Source organism: Silene latifolia, chromosome 1 (genome assembly GCF_048544455.1).
Source record: "Silene latifolia isolate original U9 population chromosome 1, ASM4854445v1, whole genome shotgun sequence".
NCBI lineage: Eukaryota > Viridiplantae > Streptophyta > Magnoliopsida > Caryophyllales > Caryophyllaceae > Silene > Silene latifolia.
The window spans coordinates 171,348,104-171,369,144 of NC_133526.1; the positions used below are offsets into that span (position 1 = coordinate 171,348,104).

Sequence of the window (21,041 nt, forward strand, 5' to 3'; positions counted from 1 at the left end):
TGTCTTGCATTATTAACAATGCACATCACTCGACCATAGGCTACGGGTAGGGATGGCAATGGGTAGGGTCTGGGTAGGGTCCGCCTAGACCCGGACCCGACCCGAGATTTTCCCTTTGGACCGTGCAGGCCCTGGACCGTAAGGGTCTAAAATTTGAGGACCCATACCCGGACCCTATGGGTAAGGGTAGGTGCAGGTCTGAGTCAGCATGGTCCGAGTTTCAGCCACTTTAGCAACAAGATTAACAACTATGGGGTCTATAATATTAAAAAAAAAATTCATACTACTTTAACATTATGAGTTTATTAATCTGCCGTTAATGGTGGTTGTCGGTCGCCGACTATTAGAGAGGTGGTTGCCAGTCGCGTATCAGTGCTGTGGTGGTGGTTTTCTTGTGTCAGTGGTGGAGTGGTGGTATTGTCAGAAGAGTTTGGTTGGGTTTTATCACTTTATGGGATGAGGGAAGGGAAAGAGACTTTAGTTGGGTTTCTACAGTCTATCGGTATGCATTCAGAAAAGTTGTAATTTTGATTTTTTTTTCATTAATAAAGGGTCTAAGGGTCGGGTATGGGTCTCATAACTTAGGCCCGGAGCCGGACCCGAAATATTTTCTTAAGACCATACCCACCCATACCCATCGGAGTCTTCCGAAAAATGAGACCCATACCCACCCACAGGCCCCGACTCGCAGTGCAGGTCGGCCCCGACCCACTGCCATCCCTAGCTACGGGCTACCAATCATATGAAAATCTGTATGCAATATTGAACATGTAATCTCCAAATAGCATGTTACGGGACCGCATTAGGGCCGGTTCTGGGTCTAAAAATTTTCCATGACAAGAACCATTCCATTATAGAGCCGGATTTCGGGTGGAAAGTGAGGGCATGTGTCATCAGGTGATAAAAAAAAAAAAAAAATCGAAAATCCGAAAAAAGAGAAGGAAAGGCGCGATCAACACAGTAACTCAATAACACAAATACACAAAACGAAACCAAACCCTCAAAATCCCCAAATACAACGACTCACTCCCACCTGCCGGCCCACTCCTCGGCCGTCAACGGTCCACCGCCGGCCTCCTCCTCCGGCCGCCTGCCATCCACGGTCCGCCTGCCGCTTCGCCTGCCTGTATTGGTAAGTTCATTTTTCTCCAAATTATTTTCCCCCAAATTCAATTATTGTTCATTTGATTGATTGAATATTGATTGGTAATTTCTAAATTTTTATTATTAATTTGTTAATCTATTTGTGTAATTGTAGATTTGTGTTTGTTTAGATTGAATGATTTGGTTAATTATATCATTTTTTCTCAAACCCTAAATCACTCCCTTACTTAGCAATTAATTTCGGTTAGGACACTTATTTGAGTTCAAGAACTATTTACGAAATATTATGAGCGATGAACCTTTGAATAATTGTTTAGTCACTTATATTGAGAGAGCTTTTTTTGCACTAGTCAGTGATAATGATGTTATTATGCGTTTTCAAGACATGAATCCTCGTCAGATGGCTTTAGATTTTTCCTTTGTAATTATATTAGGGTGGTGATTTTCGCAATACATATTTTACTCATTAGAGTACGTTTTCGACAATTCTACCTCTTTCGTTTCCCTCTAATTTGTTATCCTCCTTGTCCCAAATTCCCCTCACATTTCCCTCTAATTTCAAAGAAACAAGAGACTCCGATAGTGATCACCTGTCTTTTGGCTGCAAACATGGATCAATTGTTGGTTTGCTAGTGCAAATGTTCAGATTTCTTTCTAACTTTAACCATTTTGAAGTTGCCTCAATGGCTCCAGCAAATTGCGGGGTAAGGGGGGTCGGATGTACGCAACTTTACCCTTGTGTTAGAAACACAAAGAGGTTGTTTCCGAATGACCAAAGATGAAAATTGCGTCGAGAACTGCATCGAAGGACGGCTACTTCACAGAGAAAGAAGCGCAGCCACTTTAGTAAGCCATTTTGCTTTATTCCATCATAATCCGTAACCAAAAAGTAATGAGTCTTTGGCTCCATTGGAAATATGGAGAAACCATTTTGGAGTTACCATTACGAATTTTATGATGATGATGAGTTTATTTGATACATCATGTGCAATTTAGATTTGGCTTTGATTGTTTCTATTGCGTTGGCTTCTCTTTTGAAAAAGTGCATCGTGATGAATTAGTTTGTGTACTGTGTGTTAATACCATTCTTCTCCGATATTTGACCCTTTACCCTTTACCAGCGCCGCCTCCGACCACCAATAATCAAACCGTAATAAGCCCCCAAACGGCAAAAAAAAAAAAAGAATTATTATCAAAAAGAAATGGAAGAAAGCATTAATTTGTTGAATAATTTACATTTAAGAAGTCAAATACTTGTTTTACGTTCAAATTAAAGACTACAATTAAAGAAACTAGATTTAATACCCGGGCGATGCCCGGGCCAATTTGTAATATCTTATGATTATGATGTTGTAATACTCAAAGGCTATGTTCTTTTGCTTGTAGTTTTGCTAAACTGAACACATCTAGAAGCAGAACTGAACTTGTATGAGCTTAACTTCTCCGAACTGAATTTATTATAGGATAACTGAACTTGTAGGAGCGTAACTTATAGAAAAATGGTTATAAATTGAGCTTAAATTTTTTGAATTAAAATTGTAAGAGTTGAACTAAACTTATAGAGCTTAACTTTTCTAAACTAAATTTATAGGAGCTCAACTTTTCTCAACTAAACTTATAATATTGAATCGAACTTAAAGAAAGGCAACGACTTTAAGTCCTAAAGAACAGAGGCTAACTACTCAAATTTTGCCATTAATTTAAATCTAACTCTGATCGTAAGTGATTAAATTGGATGACATAAGTTAACTAAAACTTGGAGTTCGAATTTATAGGACGGTTACGTTAAAGTTAATCGAGTAGATTGGTTTGGAATAAAGTGGTATGGATTAGGTTATTTTCTAGGGTAGTGTTTCCCATGTCTTATATCAACCAAGTATTAATATGATCGTCAAGTTAACCGAGTTTATTAACATTCACAGGTACAAAACGATAACTTGTAAAATATTTATTTATGTACAGAAAAAGGTTGGCCTATAAGTTAAATATCATGCATGTGTTCAGTAACATTATCGTTTCCTCATCAAGTTACCGTATTATTCTATTAACTTTAACAATGTTTAGAAAATGTGAGAACTCTCATGTTGCTCGAAAGCGTTTAAGAAAAAATGAACTCTCTAAAATTGCAATGTTATTATTAAAAACACTTACCTCTATCAATAGAGCTACATATATAAAAATTTGACGATCTGATCACAATGGATAACGGCCATGTTACACTCTAATTTTGTACTTGAAATTGAGAGTGATTTGCATAGTTCATTGTTTATCGTGTGTACGTAATGCTGGAGTATGATTTAAAATTATGGTAAAAACCTATTTTTTTGTATCTTGTTTTAATTAATTTTTTCTCTCTTTGTATCTCTGACATGTGACACATGAACTTTGTTGTCTAAAATTTTGAGTGTGCAATCAAATTATAGTGTTGTTACAATTTTGGTGATAATTATCACTGATTCCTTGTCCATTAATTCAGTCACCATAAAAACTACTCCTTGAAGTTGTCAAGACTCAAATTTGTGAATTATCTCTATTTTTGAATTTGGTATGTTACATCTTTAATTAAGAGAAAATACTTTTGATTAAGAAAAAAAGCTCTACCGTTGGAAGGGCCAAGGGCTTATCGACTGAGACCGAGAAAAAAAAAAGATCAGGAGCAATAAAAGTTTTAACCTACTGAAACCAATTTTTGGTACTTTAAGTACTTAGCCAAATGTATAAATATTCATCAAAGTGATCAAACTATCAACATATTAGATTAAATATGTACATGAATATCCATCAACGATGCTTGTTACACATAATACTTACTACTGGTTCGTTTTCTCGTATTCCATGTACATGTGATGCACTGTTACGGTCTTCTTTGATTGCCCATAAGACAAAGCTATCTGCCCATTAAAGAACAACAAATATTAGAGTTCAAATCCATTAAGATGAAGACACAAAATAATAACAAAGGGTCAAGCAAAATTGTAAAACAAATGGTCAAACAACAAAATTAAGAGCACAACAAACAATATGAAAGTATGAAAATAATGTACAATGTACGGTATTATGCATGTCTATGATTGACATATTTTTATGTACGTAGAGAGATGGACTAATTAATAACTATCAAAACAGAAGAATGAAGTATATGAAGTTAAGAGCATATGCTTTTCCCCTCTTATTATTTATATACTCGTACAAATTATTAGACTATTTTGATTTGATTCCAACACAAATTCATGATCAATTCATTATCTTTTAGCAACCTATACAATTTATTATTTGAGTCCAATAAGGACTGGTATGGCCGGCAACATGAAGAGTTAGAGTACAACTCTTCACTCGACAATATAGTTAATTTGTTTTATATTATTATATGTATACGTATTTTATAAAGGTTGGAGCCTTTGTGATCGCTCGAAAAAAGCTTCCTTTATTAATATAGATAGATAGATAGATTTGTTTGGTTTGAAATGTTTCCTGATTGGAAATTGGGAGAATTGGTTACAAGTATTTTAGCTAAGGGTATGAAAATGTGTACTGCGAAAATAAACTACGTTATATTATTATGTATTGACGATATTAGAATTTTAATGTATAATGTTGTCCGCAATTTTTTTCTTAGTATGCCACCCCTTTACTCAAATCCTGGATCCACCCCTGACTCCAAGCACCTAATTAACTCACTTTAAATGCCGTTATGTATCTAAGCACTTTTCCAATTTATTATACACAAGAAAGACTACAAAAGTTAACATAATAACATGTGATAAATAGAACAACTTTCTATAAAACCTTGGATAGTGATTAGTGTCTAGTCGACCTGACATACCTGTCATTTGTGATTTGTGACACTCTTATCCAACGATAATTCCATCAGTTTAATTCCCACCAAAACCCTAGAAATTCGTACACCATAATTTATCAATCAAAAGCTACAGATTACAAAATACAGCGTCTGAAGATTCGATATTTCATCTATCTCTCTATTATAACAACTTCAATCGAACAATTTCTGATAGTTTTTCCTGTTTAATTGTTGTTTTAACTTTTAATTATATATTTTCGGGATGCAATTGTACTTCTATGTATCTTCCAGTTTTGATCCCGTCTGTCGTTGATGACGAATGTATCGTTTTGCGTGTACATATGGTGTTCGATGAAATGCTTGAGAGAGATTTTGTGCTAATATGTGATGTTGATTGATTATTGTATTTGATTGCAGTTTACCCTTTTCATCTTCAATATTGAGAATTTTCGCCTTGGCGAAAGATTTGTTGCACATTGTTGATGGACCTGCATTGTTGAGTGTTACCTGTTAGGCTATGATATTGCAACTCAGAAATGCATAGAATTATGTAAGGATGTCTCTACAGCTTGTACTTTCGCTCTTGAACTTGATTAGCTAATTTCCATTTATTAATGTTCTTTCTGAATGTTTGATATTATAGTCTCTTGTTTATGTTTTAACAGATCAAGATGGCCTATAAGATTATTTTCAGAGGGTTTTTCTGGATCTACATTGCCGAAAAGGGTATATCTGATTTTCTATTGAATTGTTATCATTAATATGCACTTCTCCCATCCCATTTATATTGTCCCATTTGACTAAAGGTCATATCTATGATTTAGGGTAGTTGTGAATAGGTAATGAGGAAGAATACAAAAGAAGGGAGGAGAAAAGAGTAGTGTTGGAGGGAAGACGAGATATAGATAGGCTAATTATTATCTCATGAAGGGTGTAATAGTTACCCACATCCTATGACTCACTTCCCACATCCTCTAGAGTGATTTATTATCCTCTCATGGGAGTAGTAATTCCCCTTCATCGTCCTTTTACAGTTCTTTATCTTTCTTTCACTATCATCATTTTTCTTTTTTTCTTGTTTTTTTTTTTGGACTTCCATTACCCCAAATCCAAATCATGTTTAGAGAGGACAATAGAGATGGGATAGAGGGAGTAATATCCTGAATTTCCTGATGATTTTGTAGTTACTAAACTGTAGGATATTAGGTCAATTTTCCTAAAGGTTTGGAAAAACAAACTATATGGGTAGTGATTCATACCTTTGCTGTTGCAGGGAAAGAATAATGGGTTAGTTGCAGCGGAATCATTTCAAACTGCTTCTGACTGGACAGGTAAAATAAAACAAAAGCTTTAGTCAATATGTATTTTGTTTGTGATGTTTTATATCTGAAAGTATTACTATCTATCCCAGGATGTTTATGCAAGAACACATGGATGGTGGAGGGGGGTGGGCAGGAAAGGGTCCTTGTTATTAATGAACACTCGAATAGGCGATGTAGGCATATAGCTATCCTTGTCTACGTTTATTTTTCCTCAAAAGCTATCAAGTTGACATGTTTGACCGTCTCATAAGAGTGACTATTGAATGCAATAGGAGTAAATGTCTGACGCAGAGTGGACTGTTGGAAACAGGCGATATAAGTCATATAACTATACTTTCTAAAAGTTTCTGTTACATTGATTAGTTAGAGGAACATTTTTAGTAACAGATACTAAAAAAGTATAAAGTGATTATATCTTTTGCTGGATGGTGGACTGTTAAAAAATGAACGATCCTATACTGTCAGTTATTGCATATTTTAGGTAAATGAAGTTATTATTTGAGTTTATAATGATACACATTATTCGTGAGCTTAGAATTTCAAGTTATTTATGTAATATAAATAGATATGCAAATGTTTGTAGTAATACCGATGCAAAGAAGTGAAAAAAAACCCTAGAATGTGTTTCATTTAGCATGCATAGTTATTAGGATATGAAGAGGTATAAGGTGGTGGCTGGTAAGAATCACTAATTCTTGCTCATTCTCTTCCAAATTTTGATGTCTATGAAAAGGGCATCACAATCTGCTTTGCTTTGCAGTTAATTTTGTCTCTGGAGGAGAATCAACAAGCAAGCCCATAGGCCAGCAAGTTGTTAATGCTCTTCAGTTAGGCCATAGAAACCAAGCTTCCAGTCTACTGTCAGAATTTGATGCTGCTAGCCACATGATGAATGCTGAAGATATTGTCAGCATTCTTGAATACTGTGCCAAAACACCAGATCCATTGGTGAGCATAGTAGTGTTTGTGTTGGATGAACAATTAAAAGAACTATCTGGTGTGAATATTTTTTTTCTTCATCTCATAATAGTTCTAATTTTCATTGGAGCCAAAGACTCATTACTCTTTGGTTTTGTATTATGATGGAATACAACAAATTGGTTCATTGAAGTGGTCGTGCTTCTTTCTATTGTTAACTGTTCAACACCAGTCTTTCTATTTAGTTGATGCCACAACTTCATCTTGGGTTATTCGGAAACAACCTCTTTGCGTTGCTAACACAAGGATAAGGCTGCGTACATCCGACCCTTCCTTACCCCTCTGTCCCCTTACCCCTGGGATAATGTTGTTTTTTTTGTTGTTGTCATAAAGGCATAATAGTTTTCAGCCATATGCCTTTGCTGATATTTGTTAATGGAATGGGAGTAGTTGATTCATGGTTAAAGCACAGAAGTTGGCACAAAAATAATATGTTTAACCAAGAGAAAGTATGTAAATAAGGAACAATTGATTTTATAATTAAGAACAGATGATCCTTTCAAGATTTTCAAATATCAACCCAAAACAACTAAGGCAAAAAAATGTTCTCCATCCTTCTCTCAACGGTTAAGGTGATTCTCTGAAAAACATTGCTACACGATAACTAGATAAGTTAGTTCGTTGCCAATTGGGTAAGCATGATGAAAATAGAAGTGGTAGCTCAGTGACACCTAACGGGCCAGTTCATCTTCCTGTTTGAGTATAACCCTATCAAAGCAGATACTGCAATATTTTGATCCAATTTAGTGTCAAAGCTGTATTTAGCATTGCCTATATATTATCATGTAGCTCTTAACACACCTAATGGTGCTGTGATCTGAATGTTGCTTGTCTTTATTTACCAGACTTCAACTGTATGATGCAGATTAGTCTAACTCCTACATTTCATATAATAGCACTGAGGCATTTTTGAGACGTGGTTCTAACATGATATGTTACCTGTTCCAGTTCGTAATGCAGACATGGAGAGTCCTACAAGAGAAGGAAATTACTTTAACTCGGCATTATTACTTGCTTATTGTCCGTGCTCTTTTTAATGGTGGTCACATAGAAGAGGTATGAAATTTAAATTCCTACTGTATTATTTTTCTCTCTTTTCTTTTGTTGTCCAATTTTTTTGATGTATATGTATACATACATACATGCACTCCGTATATGAGAGTGTGAGCTTGGGTATCTCCTTTTGTTGAGGCTTTGTTGTTTAACATCATTTTCCTGGATCTCTGCGCGTACTATGTTTTGCACTTGCCTTTTCAATTCTTGAAGTACATGTTTTTGATAGCATGTGACAATACAATAGGCCTCTGGTAGATGGAACATTACTGTTGAGTTTCAGATAATATCGATTGACCCTACTATTTTTGTATCACAGGCAATTCGTTTGGTGAAATTTCTTGGAGAAAATCATCATGTCAGTTTTATACTCCCTGTGTACAATTTTCTTCTGTCAGCTTGTGCAAAAATGAAGGATGTGATGTATCGTGATCAATGCTTGAATTTGATGGACAAACATTTGTTAGGGAAGAATGAGCACACGTATACAGCTCTTCTTAAGGTAATTATTACAAGTGACTAATTTGTGGCTGGATTTAATCCTTTATGGTTCTCCTGCTCACCTGTTGGTTTTCGATCAGTTTTATTGCTATGGTTCTTGTTTTTTTTTTTTTTTTTGAAAAGCTATTTGCCGTATTGATGTAAGTCTGGAGGAAGATAGTTCACTTGCAGAAATAATATTGTTAGTAAAGAATGAAAAAAAGCTTAATACGGGAAACAGGAGATGAGGGAAACATGTAAGAGATTAGTGGCCAGATAGTCTGACCTTCATCATGTACTTTGTCGGTTATTGTCCATAGCATCACCTTACATGAGTTTCAATTAGCTTGTTTAGCAGCTCTGTATAAAGCAACAAAACCTTCGTATAAGAATACACTGAATTAGGCTTATATAAAGCATTATTTCTACTACAGAATTACAGAGACATAAAAGGTTGCAAGAGTAGAGAACTGAATGAGAGTAAGACGTGACAAAGAAAAGGGCTGAAAATAAGGAAAAAGTCTTAAGGTTTGGCGAGATACAGAAGCATTAGAGAGAAGGAAGGGATGGGATTATTGAGGCCGGTATTTTCCTTTCAAATTTTTCATTGGTTGGAAGAATTTCGATTGAACTTGTAGGGGGAAAAATATTCCAACAAGGGAAATTGTTGCCTTCCCTTTCCCCCATCACCTTTCTTAATCCGTCAAGCCATCCGAAGGGTAAAGGACATAAAGGGAGAATGGTGGGGAACACTAGAGTAAGCAAACCAACCAAGGAAGAAATAAATAAATCAAAAGGCTATCTCAAACTCTTGTGTTCACTTGAATTGTGTCTTTCCACTGTGCCTTCCTTACCACCATTCTCATCACCAAATTGATCCATGCTGTCTGAATCACTCTGAGAATGCAACTTTGACTGTGAAGGAAAACTCAAATTGCCAGGACTAATATATTCATCTCTGTCACCGAGACAGAACGTAAAACTTGAAAACTGTGGACCTGATTTCTAATGCCAAGTATTATTAATTAAGGCCGGAAATTATCCATTACCCTGTTAGTTTTTTTTCTCCCAAACGATAAAATCTTTATTTAATCATCTTCAGCATTATCAGGTATTGCTTTATTTCTGAAGTGTACGACGGTAAGCTTTATGTGTATCTCATTGACAGAGAAATTTCGTTATAACCTTTGCATTGAATTTACGGATGACTTATACTATCTACGGAAATTGGGTCTGCTAAATATCCTCCGCCCTCTCTGACATATAGAATTGGTTCTGCTTCTGTGAGTGGTAGATTTAACTTTTTTTGCCACCATTTAGAGAATTGATGTGTTAAAACAAGTTTTATTGAAGCCCATCTATGCATTATGGTGACTTGAAGTTGATTCTCTTTGACATAACAATGTGTGAGACATAAAGTATTCACATAACTTCGTAAGTATTGCCATCAGCCTCCTTCCTGCGTGTTCTCAGATATTGTTGTAGCCGTGTAGGGTGGAGAAGAGGTGTGGTGTATTGTTTTTTCCCTTTCTGATTAGCATTAAGATATTAGATATCTGTTCAACATGAAGGGTTTTTTTTTGTATAACTGCTTTCAAATTTCCTTGTGAACTTTGAAGTTCTGATGTTAATGTTTGGTCGTTGTTCCTTTCAGCTTGCAGTTTGGGAGAAAAATTTGTTAGCTGTGCATGAAATTCTGAGAGAGCAATGCAAATATTACAATCTGAACATTATCTCATTGCGAAAGTTCATCCGGTCTTTTACAGAATTGAACGATTTGGAATCTGCATATAAAACATTGCAATATATGGTTTCTGTAGCTCTTAAGGAAGGAACCTATCTACGTAGAACTATGCTGGGAAAAATCATTTGTCCAAATCTGGATATTCCTATTCCTTCAGCCACTGTAACGAGTATCCTAGGCTCTGATTCGTTACAAGATGGAGATTTCAGAACTAATATCTCGGATGATTGTGAAGAAATGATTACAAACACAAATAAGGATCTGCAATGCATTCCTTTAAACTTAGATGCTAGTACGCTCAACAATCCTGAAAAGGGGCCCATTAAGAAGGTCTTGAGATGGTCTTTCAATGACGTCATACGTGCATGTGGTCGCGGAAATGCAGAACTAGTTGGGAAATTAATCATGCAGGTAAGATTTACTGGTTCTCTGCCTGAATATACTTGTTCAATACTTTGCCTATTTTTATGGTTCATTGTCATTTTGGTTTGTGGTTCTGAAAACATGTATCATTAAACTTAAACCTTTGATATTAATTCTTTTCTCCCCCTCCTCGTGAATGTGTTAATTTTTTTGGGCAGTTTACATTATGAGTCTTAAAAAGAGATGGAGATGATGAGAAATCTTCAGTCTCTCATCTTCATAGAAGCGGGTTGGTGTTTGTATTGGTCTGGTAATCTGCGTATTGGCATTCCTTTCTTGTGGGTCCTTCCATCTTCACTTAAACTTTAATGCTTCATCTATTACTTTGGACTCAGCTAGGGAAAGCAAAAATAGGAGTTTTGGCAAGGAATAAGAATTTATCAAGTAACTATAAAATGTCACTTCTCTTGTGACATTTCCGCAGTCAGAGGCTCAGAGCCACTGCTAAGGCTTCTTCATCTTTCGAGTCTCCATACCTAGAGTCTTATGTAAATTGGAAACATAGTTGTTGAGCACTCTCTCTTAAACTTTAATATTCGTCCATTCTTGTATTGCAAAAACTATAACCTAAACAAAAAAAATCTCGAATGGCGGCGCTTTCTTTCACTACCTTTCAAAAGGGCGTCAATGCTTCACACTTGTAATTTTGTTGGTTGATTACAGACGAAGTAGACTTGAAGAGCGAAAATCTGAAACAAACAGAAGAGAGAGAAAAAAAAAGGACATTTACTACTCTAATAAGTTGTTTCTTTGGGTTTACATTCTTATGTTTGTTCTAATAATTAACGTTACTTTCTCTCCGCAAGTGCTGACTGACAAATGTCCGAAATATTTGTAGATGCAAAATCTTGGACTGGAACCATCACCGTGGACATATGACTGCTTTGTTAGAGCAGTTATTCCAGGCCGAAATTTTCGTGATACCGTGGAATTAGTAAGTTTGACGAGATCTCACTCTGACCAGTGCTTGTGGTTTTTAACGGTTCTATTTTTTGGGTATTTCAAATGCATTTGACTTTTGGCGTCCTTTAATACAATTTGCAGTTAAAAATAATGGAGGAGAAAGAAGTGAAGCTATATGATTCCACTCTTTTAATTCTTTCAATAAGCTTCAGCAAAGCTTTAAATTTAGATTCAGCTGAATCCTTGCTTAATCAGATTACAAGAAGTTCTCATCCTCACTCTTACAACGCATTCCTTGCGGCATGTGATAAGATGGTTAGTAGATACTCCTTTTGAATCTATTATCAGATTGAAAGCGCTGACTAGGTCATGCTATCATTTTTGCTCTCCTAGTATTGTTTGAGGCTTTGACCATATATTCGACAAAAAGTGGATATTTACCATCAGATATCTAATACTCTGTTCTCTATGGAGCAATGATATCTAATTGGTTTCCTTGTACCACAATTTTTGTCAACAACAACAACAACATTACCCCAGTGCCTCAATGGCTCCCGCAAATTGCGGGGTAAGGAGGGGTCGGATGTACGCAGCCTTACCCTTGTGTTAGCAACACAAAGAGGCTGTTTTCGAATGACCCAAGATGAAAATTGCGTCGAGAACTGCATCGAAGGACCGCCACTTCACAAAAGAACTGCATCGAAGTACCACAATTTTTGTATTCTGGTTTAATCGATTCCATGTTGCGGAAATTGGAGTACCTAATTACCTGCCTCCATGAGAAAAGTTGAAACTTCTTTTTGTTTAAATTTGGATTAATTAACCAGAATAATCCAAAGTCCAAACTATTGGCCACCTTTTTATATTAATCCGAACTTTATTTTAACCCACAATAACCCTTACTTTCGACTCGTCTTCTCCTAATAGACCATGATGACCGGCTACCTGATAAACCAGTCAACCTCTCTTTAATTAACCCCTCACAAACCCATTATCCCACCACTTCTCTCTCACCATATCCAACACCACGGCAGCTATCAACCACCATATCACACCACCCACTACCAACTATGCCCAGCTAACAGACCTTATACGCACCCTGACAACCACTATAACAACCCCACCCCACAGCCACCCAAAATTAACATTTACCCCAATTCTATTTGGGATTTTTTTTTTCAAAATTACCAAAATTGTTGGTACAGGAGCATTGCCTTTCAAGGCTGACAACATTTGACGACACCAACAGTGACGAGGTCGACGACAGCTTAGTGGTAAGATGCGGCTAAGGAGAAACAGGGAAGGTGAGATACGACTCACGACGGCGCGCTGCCGATGATGAGCGATCGCGAGTGGGGTATTTTGGTGTTATGGCTTGGAGTGCATCGGTTAATGGTGGTGTTAATAGCGGTGAATGATGATGGTAAAGAATCTAAGGTGTGTGACGGTTGTCTGGTGGCTGTGGTGGTGAGAAGATGGTTACTGCGGTGTGTTGTTTGTGAGAGTTGAGCAAGGGTAGTGAGTATGGGGTGGGATGGTTGGGGTGGTGAGTATGAAGGTTAACCTAGGGTATTGACGGTTGTGGTGGGGTGGTTGTCCCGGTGAGGAGGCCAAATATGGTAGAGTTATGATTGATTAAGATGGATGTGTTATGTGAGGCGATTGGTTATTAATGAAGGGATAAGTGTTGCTTGGAAAAAAAATCAGTCCCACATTAATAACCGGAATTCATAGGTCAAAAACAATCCAAGTGCAGTATGAGAAAATGGAGCAATAGTAGGATTTATTGTGGGTTAAAATGAAGTTTGGATTATTTTGAGAAGATGGTCAATAGTATGGATTAGTGAAGATACTTGAAACTTTAAATTTTTGTCAATTTATTGGTTGTTAAAAGGTGTTCTATCAATTTAGCTATCTTGAAGGTCTCCTAACTTCATCCCTTCCCTTTAACTTTTTCGTTTCACATGCACATTGCTTATATTTGTCGGTTTCAATGGCGTAACTCAAGTTGAACATCACTCCGTCTTAGTTCTTCGGAATAGCCATATTTGTTTTTTCACTAATATATTTATGAGGCAAGTGGGGTAGACACTTAGTCAGGATGAAACCATAAGATATGTGTTACTTTAATTCAAATGGTCAAGGCTAAACGAGACATTTTCGATTCAGCATTTGTCAAATTCCGGAAATGGAGCAGTTGTATTGAAACAATAGGAAAATGGGGCAATTTCATCGAACGGAAGGGCGTACATTTTATGTACAATTTTTAAAACAACATTATCTAACATCGAGAAAGCAACTTGTAATGTTCAAACTGGTGGTTCACGACAATAATCCCAACTTTTAGTCGTCGTTTTATAACAATCCAAACTTCATTTTTACTCTCAATAATGCATACTTTTGCCTTCTCAAATGCACTTGGTTGACCGATTACCTGTTTAACCGATTACCTGTTTAACAAGTTGATTGATCCCCCCTTACAAACCTACTCACCCGATCCTTCCTCCTCACCATACCACCAACACTACAACCGCCACCATCCACCCACAACCACCTACGTTCAAATCATGGACAACCTACATCCACCCCACGACCTCCCAACTCCAAATTAACGTTTACCTCCAAATTGACTAGGGGATCTAAGGTTCTGGAAAATTGCCTCTTTTCTATCGAAAAAGAAACAAGGGAGAAGAAGAGTCAAGGGTAGGCTCGTTGGTGGAGTGTTGGGTGGTGACCGTCACCATTCACCACCATTTGCAAAACCATTGATCCACCACGGCCACCCACAATCCTCACGCACCAACCTTCAACACCATCACCGTTCACCACCATTATCAACACAGTGATGGTGTTGAAGATTGGTGTGTTACGGTTGTGGGTGGCCGTGGTGGATCAATGGTTTTATATACCCCCTCCATTCAATTCCAATCACACTATTTACCTTTTGCACATTTGCCAATGCACAAATTGCATCACAGCTATCTTTAATTTATTATAAAAAGATATAAAAATTGACATTCTAATTGTACTCTTAAAGGTGAATCAAACAAGATCCCGCATGACTATACTCTTTCTTATATATTGGAAGGAATCGTGAAGATTCTCTTCGATCATGAATAGTGTCAAAAATTCAAATGGCGTGTTTGGATATGAATGGAGTATAAGAAAAGCACATTATAATCTAAGAAGCTACAAAATAATAATTAACACGTCGGAAGAATCTAACAAGTATGACTTACATTCTAGGGTGAAAAGAACAACATAAATGCATAGTGTAGACTAAAAGGTCAGAACACAGAATTCAGAACATGCAGGACGTCACATATAGCTTATACACTGATAAATCATTCTGGTGTAATGGACCCCCTATCCTCCTTGTATTCCTGTAGGAGTAAAAGCATATGCAATAAAATGGAGGGTGGAATCTTGCTGATAAAGCACATTTAATTACTCGTGTCATTGTGTTGCAGCTCTAGTTAGTCATCATTGACCTGACAACTGCTTGTAATTAACAAGTGTTTCATTAATGCCTAATTTTTACAGGAGCAACCTGAACGTGCCATTCCGATGTTGGCTAAGATGAGGGATCTGAAAATCAAACCAAATATCAGGACATATGCGTTACTTTTTTCTTTATTTGGGAACGTAAATGCTCCTTATGAAAAAGGCAACCTGTTCTCACAGGCTATTGTTACTCAAAGGATCAATGCCATACAAGCGGATATGCTTGAAAATGGAGTTCAGCACAATAAAAGTTCAATGTTCTATTTGGTAAACAATATAAAACACCTTCTGACCTCCTTACAGCTATATACTCTCTGAATTAGTGAATTGTCTGCTTGCAAAGATGTTGAAATGCTCTTTTTCACTTCTTAGTCATGCTGTTTTAATGTTTTATGACCGTTGAGTTGTTGGTTTTTGGTTTTACTGAAATGATCTTTGCCTAAATTCTTCTGTTGGGAAATTGCTAACCCACAATCTGCTAAGGTCACGATGTGTCGTCGTTCATTCATTTATTGATTGGCAAATTACTTGTTGACAGGATTGCATTATATTGTTAACTTTATAGATGGGAGGCCGCAGCTTCACCAGTCACCACTGCTTCATTGTTATCCACTGATATTTTTTTCACTTACGTACATGTGTGGTTTTCAACTTGGTCTGCAATTATTTCGAACTTTCTTGTAAAGCTGTACGTACGTACATCAATGTTTGCGTTTGGAATAGCAAACTTGGTACCAGCAAATGCAGTTGAATCAAATTACGTAATTAACTGCTAGCATGTAAGAGTTTTATTTTACTTGCTCGACCATTTGTTGTATTTGGATTGAAATGTTTGGACTTTAACTTACAGTAATTAGCTCATGTGCCTGTATTTGCTTTTGTGCCTTCTGTGGAATTTTGTATGCTAGTAAATTGCCATTGTTACATGATGGTTGTTTGAATTCTGCGCCCTTTAGGTCCCTTCCGCTAGTTTTTTGACATGTCAGGTAGCTGTTGTATCTTTATGGAATCGATATGTGTATTGTGATGTTATATTTTGTGTGCAATCTGAATACTCGAATATATGTTGGGTTCATGTAGGTGATGAGCAATTGGGATCTAAGGCTTTCTACGATGTTGTGGATGTCTGCATGTTACTCCCTCTGTTTCATCCGATACTTTACCTATTTCACTTTCCATTTTGAGACAGTTACTTGACTCTACTTCCTATATTTTGGCAAGTCTTAGTACATAAAGTTACAATATACCCTGATCTGAAGTAAAGTCCACTTTACTGTAAGGGTAAACTTGAAATATAATTCCACTTGCCCCATTTTCTTTCTCCATTCCTTGGTTCATGTGCAAAATGTAAATCTAAAGAGTGAAGTGATTTAGTGGAAGTATTATTTACTAGACAGACATGTTAATACACTGAGTTTTTAAATTCTTGTCCCTCGAAGACCCTTAACTCTGTTTCGTTGATCCTTAACTCTGGTTCCTTGACATGTCAGTTAGCTGTTGCATCTATATGAATCGAAATGTGGTTTTGATGTGAGGTTATGTTTTGACTCTGAATTGCTGTGTATATTTTATGCACCTTTCAGGCTTTCAGCTATACATTGTTCAGCTGTTATTTGGCTATAATGAAAACAAATGCCTCCATCAGTTGAACTATAAATTTGTAAGGATTTAACAGACACAAAAACACTGTTAATAGAGTTCTCCACGCATTAAATATTGATTCAAGATTCTCAATAGGTCAAATGGTTTACGTGTTTTTTTGTGTCCTTGATCATTCTTGTTTTGACTTTTCTACCTTCAGAATTTATCTGTTAAAACTGAAATATGTAAGTTGGTCATCAGTATTCATCTGTAAGTTTGAATACTAATGTATTACCTCTGCCCTCTAAAGCTGAATGCCCTTGGATCGGAAGGGATGGTGCAGGAAATGATGCGGCATTTGTATTGGGCGGAAGAACATTTGTCCGCACTCAACTGTCTTAACGTAGGGGTGTATAATATCGTACTGCATTGGCTTAATGAGTCTAATGAGGTCAGCTCTTATAATTTCTTTTCTTCTCCATAAATTACGTTGGAGTTGAGGAGACCATTTTCACCTGTTTATTCTGTCTTTTTTCTTTTGCTTTACAGACTTATAAGGCATTTGAAATTTTCAAAAACATGAAACTATGTGGGCTTCGGCCTGATGCTTCAACTTACAATATCATGGTTGATTGCTGTGGAAATATAAGATGCTTGAAGTCTGCACGCGCTTTGGTTTCTTTGATGGTTCGTGATGGCTTTCCTCCTCAGACCCCAACATACACAGCATTTATAAAGGTATACAATTTGTCTTCAGTGTGCTGTGCAAGTTTTGATGACTTTTCCATATTTATAGAGTTCCAAGTTTTCAACAAAGTAGAAGAAATAGACCACAGATGTGCTGTAACTAGAATGGAGCAACAAGGCCTTCAGGCTTCAACTCATATGAGAGAAATCTGGAATTTCAAGTTTTCAACCTAGAGGCTAGAGGTAGGTAAAATAGACCACAGATGTGATGTAACTAGAATGGAGCAATGTGGTTCCATTGAGCCGTTGGTCGCATTAGGCAGTGGGTTTGGATTGGGTCCATGACCACCTTTTTTCTGGATTTTTAAGAGAGAATATTGATTTAAGGGATACCAAGGGGGTGGCACCCTTATACGGAAGGACACCAATTTGGCGACATCCTTGTACCGGGGAAAGAAGAGGAAAGGGGGGCCTGGACACTTTTTCTAGTAAATATACGATTTAACAAACATGGGGTATGTTATTTTTGGTTTGTTAGTAGGGATGTCATTGGGGGCGGGGTCGGGAGGTGGGTGCGGAGAAAGGGTAACCCTCACCTGCATCCACGAACTATAATGCGTACCCGCACCCGACCCATCATCTTCGCGGGTGGAACTTCTTAAATCCGCACCAATTTTCGTTTTCATGTCAATCCGCTGATGAGCGAGTTATAGGACTTCGCTAAAACCCACAAAATATTTTGAAAAAATTAAAGTATATGCAAGATATCAATGTTTGTCCTTAGTTCCTTGGTAAAGATTGTGCCTTTTGAGTCCCCAATGGAGTTTTTGTTTAAAAATTTAATTGTAGCTCTATTATTGGAAATTGTTCATTACAAATTAGTGAATTATGATAGGCTTAGAGAATAGGATCGACGAAATTACCGAATTATAAATTTTGTATTATGCTCAGCGAATCCAATTTGCTAAATTAAGCAAATCGCGAATTTGAATTATGAAAACGAATCGAGCGAACCATACCCATCTAAATTTTTAATTAGCTTAATTCCTTATTTCTATACTCTTTAGCGGGCCGGATGGGTCGGGCTTTTGGATGGTATGACCCATGAACCACTTTATGTTAAAAGTATTAATTTTTTTACTTGTTTTAGTATAATTATATATAGTAGTGTATGAATAAGTAGGGTGAGATGGGTAAGGTGGGTATAAGTGGGGCGAGGTGGGTGTGGGGCGGGTCTCATGTGATACCAGCTCCACCACTCGCGACGGATGACACTTTTGATCCCCACCCCACCCCGCATCAAACCATTACCCGCATCCGTCCCAACTGGGGTGCGACCTGCCAAAACCTGCCTAGTGACATGCTGACATCCCTATTTGTTAGGATTATTATATCTCATTTGTCATTTGACAGCGCAAGACTTTTCATCTTACACAGGATTTGACTGGTGGAATAACTCTGTTTATGTTTTCTTCCCCTCAGGTTCTGCTGCGATGCAATGCTTTGGATGAAGCCTTGAATCTTCTTGACCAAGCTCTGTCCGAAGCAAAACCGGATGTCCTGCTATTCAACACCATCCTTCTCAAAGCCAGTGCACAGGTACCACTCTTATCTTCTTGCTGTCAAGCAAGTCTGTTCGTTTTTGTTTAAGTATGCATGTTTTAAATTTTTTAGTAAATTAAGCTGTACCCCTCATAACTGAATCAAGACTAAGACATGGCGGCTAAAAGCTATCTTTCTGCTTTGAGCTCCATTTTCCCGGTAACAATCATCTCCAATCCAACCGAGTTCTTATAAACGGTAGTGTGATAAGTAGTGAAAAAAGCTTTGACGAATCCACTATCCAAATGACCAAATCCTTTGATCAGGAAATTTTAATAAAATAACAATCTTATAGCACTCTCCATAAGGAACACTAGAACATGGATGCGTTGAAAATCATAAAAGGTGGACGAATGTAGGAAAGTGAGAGGCAGGAGAATAACATCTTTCCGGTTATATGTTGTCCCTGCAAAATAGTACTCCGTATCATATTTGATTGTTTTTGCAAACAAGGGAAAGTATAAAGATGCTATGAGGCTTCCCTTCTGAGTTCTGATCATTGCAACCCAAGAGAAAATATTCTAAAACCGCCCAAAGGAACTCCAAAATACAAAAGAGGAAGAATCTTCAAATTGCAATTGCATTTTTACATATATCTTCAGTTTTATTAGAATGGCTATTTTATCTGTGAGTGAGTCTTGTATGAGATCATCTCAGTTGTGAGAATAATTAGAATACATATATATCTATCATTTATTTATATGTTATAGTGTTTCACATATTCTCTTGACTTGCTCTAAACAAGTTTGTTTCCATGAAACGTTTCTTAGAAAAGAATCGATGTTATTGAGCATGTACTCAAGGTGATGCAACGAGAGAAGATCCGGCCAGATCCATCAACCTGTAGTTATGTGTTTAATGCATATGTTGAACGTGGATTCTTTGGCACCGCTGTTGAAGCATTACAGGTCTTGAGCATTCAAATGATTTCAAAGGACAATTATGTTAGCACGAAAAGGATAAAGATATATGAGGATCTCATTCTTAGTGAAGAACCAGATGCAGAAATGAAAATAATCCAGAAATTCAATCATTCTAATATAGAACTTGTTGCCGCCCTTCTAAATTTAAGATGGTGTTCGTTTGTTGGGGCCTCAATTTCATGGGTTCCTGATCAAAGTCCTTGGGCCGAACGACTAAGAGACACTGATGATAGGTGATATTACTTGGCAAATGGGTCCTTCGGGCGGGTCAAGTTCCGACCATTTCAGATGTGTTGTTGGCGGGTCACCCTGCGCATGAGTCATTTCGGGGACACTGACTACGGGTAGGTCATTTTGAGTTGTGGGCCTGTGGTTGTTCCAAAGTAGCCATATTGGTTTGGTTTTTATTGGCTCGTTTTTGCGTTTGCGTCTATTTGGTGGTTCTTATTCGGTTTGGATTGGATAGATAAGAGTCAGTATTGGTAAATCTAAGAAAGACCCTCCTGATATCGTCACTATAATGGCTGATTGGTGAAGGATGGTGGCCTTGGTCAGGTGTTCATGGTCAGTACATCGCAAATCTGTGGTTGGAGCTTCTAATACAAATGTGAATCTTCAGCAAGCACTCGACCCTTTTGCTAATGTGGAAGACTTGAGTGTTGGCACCTATGATCTCGTACACAATCAAACGCTTGATGTTTCTCGACAAGAATAGACGGGTAGGCAATTTCTCTGGCCATTTTAGTGTTGTGGCTGTACTTTTTGTTATGACAATCAAATGACACAAATTAACCTTGTATTCCTTTGTGAAATCTTTCATTTACCTGACGGCTATCTATCTCTGTACCAGAGCAAAATGTATTTAAAATACTCTCTCCATCTCAGTCATTTGTTATTTTATTCCATTTTGGCGTGAATTGTTGTCCTTTCTATTTTAG

General features: G+C 37.1%; 1 protein-coding gene across 1 annotated transcript; it reads left to right on the forward strand.

Annotated features, from left to right (window-relative positions):
• Positions 1–868: 868 nt before the first annotated feature.
• On the forward strand, positions 869–20,960 carry LOC141611588 (pentatricopeptide repeat-containing protein At1g76280-like). The gene is made up of 15 exons (XM_074430167.1): positions 869–1,132; positions 5,321–5,453; positions 5,569–5,629; positions 6,177–6,234; positions 6,986–7,173; positions 8,152–8,259; positions 8,576–8,758; positions 10,391–10,891; positions 11,742–11,837; positions 11,948–12,121; positions 15,350–15,577; positions 17,202–17,342; positions 17,441–17,629; positions 19,061–19,177; positions 19,951–20,960. The coding sequence occupies exons 2-15, from the start codon at positions 5,440–5,442 to the stop codon at positions 20,338–20,340; spliced, it is 2,448 nt and encodes an 815-aa protein (XP_074286268.1). The 5' UTR covers positions 869–1,132; positions 5,321–5,439; the 3' UTR covers positions 20,341–20,960.
• Positions 20,961–21,041: the final 81 nt, after the last annotated feature.

Excerpts from the sequence above, each read along its gene's own strand:
- LOC141611588 (XM_074430167.1), top strand. Across the intron at positions 8,759-10,390 it reads CGTATACAGCTCTTCTTAAG|CTTGCAGTTTGGGAGAAAAA; the intron begins GTAATTATTACA and ends TGTTCCTTTCAG. Across the intron at positions 15,578-17,201 it reads AAAGTTCAATGTTCTATTTG|CTGAATGCCCTTGGATCGGA; the intron begins GTAAACAATATA and ends TGCCCTCTAAAG.